The following is a 9,939-nucleotide window of genomic DNA, read 5'->3' as shown; positions in this document are numbered from 1 at the left end:
TGTGTTTGATAATTGTTTCTTGTTTCTTGATTTTATTTGATATTTATTTTTTTATTCTATTTACATTTAACTCAATTAAATATCAAACAAAAGTATATGTCCTCCCCTAAACATAAAAAAATAAAATTATCAAACCCATGACAAAGAGGAAGACAAAAACCCATGGCTAAAACATAGATCTGACAAAAACTCACAAATTCGACGAAAAACCCACAACGAAAACACAATTCACCTAAAGAGGAAGAGAAAAACCCATATCTAGCAAAAAGGAAGACATCGTGTAAAGGAAGACAATGAGAGGCAAAAAGGAAGACAATGAAGAAGATGAGAGGAAAAGGAAGAGGAAGAGGATGGTTATTTGGGAAAGACGATGAAGATAAGAGGAAGAAAAAAGAAAACCATGTGGAGAGTGGTTATTTGTGGAAGAAGATGGAAATAAGAGGAAGAAAAAGAAAAGGAAACCAATAAAAAAAATTGAGAATAAAGAAAAGAAAACTAATTGAAGTAATTGAAAAAAATAAAAAAGAAACCAACAGAAATAAGTGAAAAACATAAATGAAAGAAACGTTTCCAATAATTTATTATAAGATGAGAAACGATTTTACTTTTTTTTAGAACGAGAAACAAGGAACGTTACCAAACACTCATCTCATAAAAAATGAAAACAGAAACAAGAAACAGAGAATGAGAACATTTCCAAACGGACCCTCGTAGTTTTAGCAAACCTGAGGTGGAATTAATCAGCAGCCTAAACCCTTAAATTTGGAATTCCATGCTTAAATTGTATAGATGAAAAAGTTAGATAAGTTAGAGGGTGGTGGAAATGGCTTTCTATGTGCTCCAAAATGTAATTTTAAATTATTGAAAATAGTATATTAATTTATCACTTGGTTTATTTGTTTGTCACTTGTCAAATGACAGAGTAAATGACCAATAAAAATGTGTAAATTTGTTTGTCACTTGTAAAATGACAGAGTAAATGACCAATAAAAGTGTGTAAATCTACTAACATGTCAAATCGAACATGGATCAACTATAAGGTAGATATTTGAATCTCCTCCTTCAGAAAAATAAGTAAATAAAAAATACATCGCTTTAGAAGTGGATTTTCAAAAGCTTCCGATTATATAAATCAAAAGAAAATCAGGTAAGCCCATAAGAAGAGAGTTGAGGGGTTTTTGAAATAAGAAAAGTTGGTAATTAGGTATTCAATTCAAATACTTCAACCTAATCTAACGGTTTTAGTGAAAAATATAATAATTAAATTTAAAGTATTAATATATATAGCATTTTAAAAATTAAAAATTATAAATATAACAAAATCTGTTTGAACCTATCAATGATAGAAGTCTACCTATAATAAAACTATATTGCAAATATTGATCTATTATTGACGATCAAGCAAATATTGTTGATAAATTTTACTATATCTATAATTTTTTAAAAAATATTGTTGTATACTTAATTATTATTTCTAAAAGTTCTAAATTTAAACCAGGGTAAATGAAAGTAAATGTGTACCTTTGCTGCCAGAGTCTTCCATATTATTGGTTATACTTCTACTAAAGTATCTAATGAACATCCCAATCAGTAGCAACGATTTATGTCCTTTCACTGTTCCTACACATTCATCAAATTAGAAGGGGAGAAAAAACAATGTCGGTTAAGTTAGATATTCCAAAAGATATGAGGATGAGACTATGGCTATAGAGATCATATAGGATTCGCAAAATCGTTGGTACAAAATGTTTCTAAATTTCTATGATGTTATCATTAAGGAATAGAATAATGAGAGCATAATTTTGAGAGGCACCAAAAAGCAGCCGCATATCCATGTGTTATCAAAGCACAATGGAAGGGAGCCGTGTTTTAAAACGAAATGCGTACTTGGCACTGAAGGTAGTGGGCTTTTTAGTCATGGGGGAATGTCGAGCCAATCGCCAACCAATATGGCCATCTTTCAGCACTGAACCATCTAATCAATTTCTACATGCTGAAAAAGAAAAAGGAAAAAAGAAACGCTAGAACTCTTTTTCTTTTCGTAACAAAAAGAACTTTCACGTCATCATGACTCATTGCACTGCTACTATATGGCCTAAGAAGCACAGACACGTGTTTGAACATATATGTGTCTGACTAAAATGCAGTGTCCGTGCTTCGCAGTGTAAGCTACTCAATTTATTAAAACATTTGAGTGACTCAATTGCATGCTTAACTTGAGAGTTGAACCACTACCACAAAGATTTTAGTGGTGTTTTTTCTGATCTGGACGTCAAAGCAAAAGCCCGACGGCAAGTAGTCGACAGTTGTTTTAACTGTTGTGAAAGCACAACTTCTGCTACCGGTTAGAAGATTTATCCATAGGATTGTGTGTAGGGATTCAAAAGTATTAAATGGTAGATGTCAAAAAAATAGATTACCTGTCGTCTTGAATTGAATTCATTTGAAGTCGAAGTCCATTGATAGGAAGTGTTACCTATTTTGATATATGATATTCAATCAGGCCATTATTCAGGAAGGATGTTTTGGAACAAATAATAATATCAACAAAATGACATCCGAATTACAAGTTAACAGGTAAGGTTTGAGACAAACCATCCAAATGGGGAGACCGACTATGAGAGTGACCACAAGAAAGTTTCACTCCAACTACTGAAATCTCTGGACATGACGATATGTACGTCGTAGTCATAGATATAACATTAATTTAACAATGTGAACCGTATACAGAACATGTAAGAAGGACTGTGAACAATAAAAATACAAGAATTGGCTTTTTAAAAACTATGAAAAATCTGATATGAACAAATGTCATAAATAAATTTAAAAGTCACTATCTCACTTTTCTAGCTAGTCGTCCATGTTCTTCATGTATTCTTTTGAAAGTTTAGTCTCCATGATCAATTGCTGCTCTTTTACCAAAGAATAGCCTGCTTTAAGCAATGCCTCCAATGTTTGCTGTTCAACAAAATAAAAAAAGTCACTCCATAAATATATACCTAAGTCCACACAAAGACATGAAAATGGTGAACGGCATACTTGACTTGATTCTAAGAAATAATAATGAAAAAGGCATAAAAGACAGAATATAACTTTCAACTGAAGTAGTGAGTTTTGTTCCTTTTTAACTTTTTGTAAATCCAGACAGTATGCTCTAGAGGACAAGTTTACATTATATACTTCCTAAATAATAGGCGAAGATATGAATGAGAAATGCACAAGAAGACTATAAGTATAGTAAATTCATGGATAAATATTTGGAATCTCATAAATATCTCCGTAATGAACAACAAGACAATAGTAAATGATACTATACTGTATGTTGAAGATGAGTAATGATCACGAAGGTTATCTAAGGATATAAAACACCTGTGAGTTATCATGCTAGACTTGTTTAGAGAGCTCTACATCTTCCCTTCAATATGATATTAAGTTCCAACTATTATACCATACTGTGTGATGCTATAGACTATGCTTTCATTGTGAATTCATCAACATTTTGTATCCATAAAAGAAAAAATTTATGAATCCCCACGTAGTTGTTGATAAATCAGTCGACTAACTAACAGTTGATGAACATCTAGCAATTATAGGATAAGCAGAACAGAACCAATAAGCATGAATTTGAAAATGTTATAGATTAACCACCTCTGGTGGTGTGAATGTAGGAAGCTTTTCACTCTTTCTTCTTCTAAGCAGCTTTTCTCCCAGCTTTTCCACTCCTCCAATATCATCAACCCACTGAAACAAAAAGGGAGTTAGACATGAAGATATTCAATTATTATACTTTTCTAATGGATGGGATAGTCCCCAACACATTCATTCCATAAATGATCTAAATAAACATTAATATTAGTAGGCCTTTCATATGCCAATGAAAAAGTTATATACCTTAGATATGGCTGAGTCGTATGTCCGTGATCTTAGAGCTCCATAAAAATCCAAAGCTGAGAAAGAAAGAAAAGGAGAACTTTCTAAATGAAAGATAATGATGATGCATTCACAACTTTGGTTTGAAATGTTTTAATCACCGTGCATGTGATGGATATTAGAGCGTCAGAGACAAGAACGTGTCATTTGTGTGCATTAAATCTAGATTAGTTGGCTATTTATGGATTGACCGTAATATTACTTCAAGTTCAATGCATCAGAATTTATAATTGATCCTTCACCAAGTATCAAGGAGTTGCTTACCGAAACTTGTTGATTCAATCAACCAAAGTTTGTAACTTTGAAAAATACATGAAAAAGGTTGCTTGCCTTGGTTAGGAAATGTGTTTACGATGTCAACAACCTGAGCCCTTGATATCCCATCTTTCTCATACATTCTATGGACAATATTCACGATGTCTTCACGGTTAGGCTGCCTGTTGACAGATAAAATTTCAGAAGAGAGTGGCTTAACTTTAATGCTACTTATGGTTTAAAAAACAAAATAAAATAAGAGGGAGAGTATAACAAGTATTAAGAATAGAGTGTAGCTTATAAATTTGGATCCAACTCTGATCCCATATCTAAATCTGGGGAAGCTAGTACAGTTTAACTAAAAAAAATTTGGGGAGTCAGCATCATAATAATCCTCCAGCAATTAATTTCATACCAGTAAAATTTCTCCATTCTGCCATCACGAATTAAGGGAGCATAAATAGTTGAAAAATCATTTCCTGTAAGGATGATAGGAATTCTGTGCAAAATATCTGCTTCTCGCCAATCTTGACCGATGCTAACTCTTGTAGGGTTGTCGGCTAGATTCATCAGAGTACCAGAGACAATTTGGTTGTTGACTGTCACCTGTGTTTGCCCTATATAAGAACAAAAATAGAAGTATATTCATTATATATGGTATGATGAGTGATTTGAAGTATAACCCAATTAGCTTCTACTAATCAGTCAATTTGTAGATGTAACAGATGATGGGTTCACATCAGTTTTACTCTCTTTATAATTCAATGTCTAAGAAAATAGAACCTTACCAAATCTACCAATACCAGCATCAATATCATTGATCATCAAACAACTCATTTTCCCCTGCAATTGTAAAAAAATGTCGTTAAGTCAAATGTGAAAAGTTTCTGGATGCATTAAATATATTTATCATGGTTTAAAGTTGACCCATTAATTGATATTTTGTACTGCAATTTTGTACATATTTAATATCAATACTAGACACCGATTCTGTTTGAAATCAACTTTTGGACAGCCCTGATTGGAAACATGACCAACTGAGTAAAGAGTTGTTCAGCATGCACCTAAGTGATACATACGTGCATATGGCCTAAGGTGGGATGCACATATGTCTTATTATGATTTTTTTTTTTTAATTAAGCATCTTTTATATACTGTTCAACTAATTATGAATAGTTTTGCACTTTGAGGTTGTGCACAATGTGTCATCCTATATTTAAAAAAATGACCCATAGAAACCATACATTATATGAACAAGAAAAGTAAGAAACACAAGTATTAGACCAAAAGGATAGAGTGAAGTGACGAGTGGCTTTTGACCCATAGAAACATTTTAAAATATTGAAATTATCTTTCAAATATGCAAGAATAAGACCAGAATGATAGAGTGAAGTGACGAGTGATTTTTGACACTTCAAATACAGGTCTGACAGCCATATTGTAAAAGGGGCAGTCTTTCCTAAATATATTTCCTTTTTGTGAGCTTTCCTGTTACTGGGGACATTAAGTAATAGCAGGCGCATCCAAAGCTACGTTCTAGGCCTTCCTACAGTATTGATGTTGATACAAGACAATGTGAAAAAAACAGAGCCTAAGGATAACATACACTTCAGCACTTTAGAGTGAATGAAAATTAAAATTAAAATTAAAATTAAAAAGAAAAAAGGAGATCAAGAAGAGAAGGGGTACTTCATGGATAAACATGGAACGTTGTGCAGATAAAACTGCACGAAGGAACATTTAATCCAAGACATACATATATGTAGAATGTAAGTGGTAAAGCTTCTAACTTGATTCTGGACCACTTGTGAGGCAGTTCTATAGCGTTCACGTATCAGTTTTCCTGGTTCACCTGTTGATGAAAGTCACTATTTAACTTTGTATTCCAATTTCCATGCCAACATCATGACCATTTACAGAACCAAATTTCTCACTCAAGCAAATAACAAGGAAACTTGCAAAGAAAAAACCTGCGTGAGTTTGACCTATTCATGTGTGTTTTAGTTATAGAAAGACTACAATTATTGAGAGAATATTAGTCTGCCAAAATCTACATTTTTCTTAGCTAATTAACAAAATAATGTCTAGATTATCTTCAGCTAATAAAAGAATAGGAACTGCTTTCACCTTTGGAATTTCTCATTCCTAAGCTCGTTGAAGGTAGATTCAATCAGAAATTTATTCGACTGGAACCATTAATTTCACATCAAGTTAAGACTCATAAAATAATTTATCCAGGTCCCAATCTTACCGGCTCTTTCTGATTCTAACTCTCCAGCAGACATTATCACGGGTTCCACTCCCATCGCCTGGAATATTAGTTCAGTCTGAAATGACTTTCCTTGTCCCTTTCCTCCCCAAACACCTGTAATACAAAATGCTTATTTTCCAATTATGCACTTTTTATGAAAAAGTGTGGAAGTGATTTCATCCAGCCTAACAGATAAATCATAAAACTTTTAAAAGAAGTTTTTAACACTATCATGTTGAACGTGTCAAGATTGATACGGCACAGATTTCATTCCAAAACAGGAAAATGATGTGACGATGTGACCCAAATATATTGAGATATAAATGGTAACCAAACTACAAGGTAAACAAAGTTATTTGAGGTACTTGGATCCTCTCAAATCTTGAGATCAGTCTCATGTCCTAATTTACTCACCCAATTAATGTGTATCTTCTCCATTTCCCTCTATCTCTTTTTATGACCAACCAGTATAACAGACTCTGACTAATTACTAATAAATCCTTAACAGTAGTACTCTTATAATACCCTAATGTCATTACTATAAAACTGATGAAGATTTAATGCAAAGGAGCAGACTCTCATTGACACATAATTTGATGGAAATGGAACTTTTCAACGTTATATTTTTATTATCATGTTCTGGAAACATGACTATCAAATATTTTGTGGAAACCAGTAAATTAAATGAATGCATACCTAAGATAAGCGGAACTTTGACATCGAGAAGGTGAACGATGAAGTTCTTCACAAGGTGGCATACTGCATCAATAACAGAGACCATGTTAGCATGTGCTAAGTTCAAGCCTGCTACTCGTATGAACTCATTTCATGAAAGAAGGCTGTCTTCCTGCAAAACTCTTTCGTTTTAAATTTCTAAAGAGAAAAGCACTACCATCATATCTTATTGCTGCATTTCTCTTCCCAATGAGAAAAGAACGTCAATCACACAAATTTGTAGCAAACAATATGTAAAACGACCAATCATAATATGAAAAAACAATTAGGATTTTTGTTGACCAAAGCCAATTAAATTGTCAAAGAAAATGTAGTTGATCATAAGTTCTTAAAAGGAACTACTTATTTGAGAAAACTCACGCACAGAAATTAAGATTTGGATTCATCAACTGATCATCATTGGCTCAACTGTTGTTCTTTAGGTCACACAGATTATACAGCATCAAAGACTAATAGTAATAGTAATGGTGTATATAGAAGTGTTAAGGACTGCAGACTTTGGTGAACACACTATCAAGGAAGCATATATAAACACGTTGACAAGAATCTAAAGAACCAAAACACACCCATGAGTTTTATCAATGATATGAACTACACAAAAAGATGGTCGGTGAACAGACAGTGAATGCATAAATCCTTTGAAAATGAAAATGCCAGTTTGAATAGTTTTATCTAAATAATCTGTTTGGCTTAAATATGATCTTACACCTTGTAGCAACTCAATTACTTCTTCGAATGTAATTCATCACATGCCGTATATCAACACCAAGTTTCAAGGAACTTACCAACTTTATCCTGTCAAAAGAAAAAAAAACAAAGGAAACAAGTTTAAAGAGACTTGAAAAATGATCACTCTCAAATAATAACACAAACATCACAAACATAAATACAAAGGAAAGTTACAAAATGTTTGTATGCTGCAGACATGTGATATTCAAACATAAACCTCGGGTGGAAAATCCACATATCTAACTGCATTGATCTTGTGACTCCAAGTAAAGGAACTAAGTATTTCAAAATCAAGGAGCAAGAGATCGATTTAAGTAGAACAGATTTAATTATCACGAAAACAGGAACAATATAATACTCTCCTCGACAATTAGAAAAATGCTGTGATTTTTCCAAGGTGGAAACGCCTACATTTCTACTCACGTTGAAGAATTAATGAGGCTCATCTTGAGTTCAAGAACAGGAATTAAATATTTCAAAAACAAGAACACTAGATTGGACGAAAATGAAATGGACAGCAATCGAGAAGAAAAAAGAATCAACAACTATGAAACAAACCAAGGCGGAACGAAGTAGAACGGATAAAATTACCATGAAAGTAGGAGCAATGTAATAGTCTCCTTGAATATGCTCAAATGTTCTCGTGACCTTCTGGCGATAATCAAACACAATGTCCGCTACAGAAACAAATTAAACTCAGCAAAACATAAAATAAAATAAAATAAAACTGAAAGCATAACCTAAAAAATGAAAAAAAAAAAAAAAAACATATATATAAGAGTAACAAATCGGATACTTACAGTCTTTGCCAAGGAAGTTTCCGGCGAAGACATCATCGATGACGCCAGCTCTAGCTCCAACGGCGATGTTCATGTTATCTGCCTCGCTGCCAAGCCTATAGAGATAGTCCTTGCCCTCGGAGTCCTTGGCTTCCCAAGAAGACTGCTCCGACAGCCTCTTCGGCCTCTTCGCGGACTCGCTGCCGTCGCCACCGCTGCCGATTTCACCGGAGACATCGTTGGAAGATCGAACGGAGAATGAAGGAAATCGAGGTTTTCGCGGGAGTATTGAACTTTTGTACCGGAGGATGGAGGGAAGGGAGAGGCCGGATATAGAGAATGCCATTTTTGGTAGCCCGAATTCGGCATTTTCGGATTTAAATGTGATATTTATTTGTTATTATTTTGGATCAATTTATGGATTCGGTTTATGTGGTTTTAACCGTTTTGTTGACGCGGGGAGTCTGTTTGGACATAGGATTATGTTAAACGACTCCGGAATAGCCCAACCCTTTCTTGGCTTTTGCTTTTCAATATTGACAATATAATTTCCCCTTTCCTTCTCACTAAAATTGAAGTTGTTTTCCTTTTAAATGAACATTTAGGTATCCTAAGCTTTTAATTTTTTTTCTAATTGCTTAATAATATTCTAGAAGAAAAAAAAAATTCTAATAAAAATTTTATATTCAATAATAGTCCTTGGATACACAAGTTTATCAAAATCTATCTTCGATAAAATCTGAAATTCATTATTGAGAAGACTCATATTTTAATTTAAATAATCTTTTATACACTTTTGTGATATTGGTGTCAAAGGTGGCCCATGGGGTTTGATTTACTCTAAGTTTAAAATTTAACCAATCAATCCTCTAATTAATATCCATATCGGTGTTATTTTTGTAAAATTAAATTATGAATAATCAATAACATTATTATTTTAGAATTCTTTATTTTGAATGATTACTATATATTGATATCAAAGTTAACCTTTAATCTTTAATCCTACATCAAAACTTGGTAGACTGTCGTAAATTGTAAATGTTCTTCAATTATTATTTAATTAATAATTTTCAATTTCAATTTTAATTTTAAATTGTAGTTTTATTCATTCAGTCAAATTTCTATGTAAGTAACCAACAAAGAGTAAATGTAAAAACTTAACCTAAAAAAGCAAATTTCACAAACTCTCTGCACCAATAGGATATTGACACAAAAACGAACACATATTGATAGACATAATTATCCCATTGTTCATTATAT

The 9,939-nt window shown here is 32.9% G+C and overlaps 1 protein-coding gene across 1 annotated transcript; it reads right to left on the bottom strand.

Annotated features, from left to right (window-relative positions):
- Positions 1-2,624: 2,624 nt before the first annotated feature.
- LOC101217641 (ribulose bisphosphate carboxylase/oxygenase activase, chloroplastic) lies at positions 2,625-9,065 on the bottom strand. The gene is made up of 12 exons (XM_004135843.3): positions 8,701-9,065; positions 8,492-8,577; positions 7,957-7,966; positions 7,133-7,195; positions 6,437-6,550; positions 5,976-6,037; positions 4,974-5,028; positions 4,601-4,802; positions 4,261-4,367; positions 3,892-3,947; positions 3,649-3,741; positions 2,625-2,958 (listed from the first exon to the last, which is right to left on the bottom strand). Exons 1-12 carry the CDS (start codon positions 9,023-9,025, stop codon positions 2,851-2,853), a joined length of 1,281 nt encoding a protein of 426 aa, XP_004135891.1. The 5' UTR covers positions 9,026-9,065; the 3' UTR covers positions 2,625-2,850.
- Positions 9,066-9,939: the final 874 nt, after the last annotated feature.

Source organism: Cucumis sativus, chromosome 7 (genome assembly GCF_000004075.3).
Source record: "Cucumis sativus cultivar 9930 chromosome 7, Cucumber_9930_V3, whole genome shotgun sequence".
NCBI lineage: Eukaryota > Viridiplantae > Streptophyta > Magnoliopsida > Cucurbitales > Cucurbitaceae > Cucumis > Cucumis sativus.
The sequence above is the reverse complement of the archived record's forward strand: the minus strand, read 5'-3'. Positions and strand labels throughout refer to the sequence as shown.

Coding starts and splice junctions, on each gene's coding strand:
- LOC101217641 (XM_004135843.3), bottom strand. CDS start 9,025: ATGGCATTCTCTATATCCGGCCTCTCCCTTCCCTCCATCCTCCGGTAC. Junction 4,803..4,973: donor TGCTGGTATTGGTAGATTTG/GTAAGGTTCTAT, acceptor GTTCTTATATAG/GGCAAACACAGGTGACAGTC. Junction 2,959..3,648: donor CTACATTCACACCACCAGAG/GTGGTTAATCTA, acceptor TTTGTTGAACAG/CAAACATTGGAGGCATTGCT.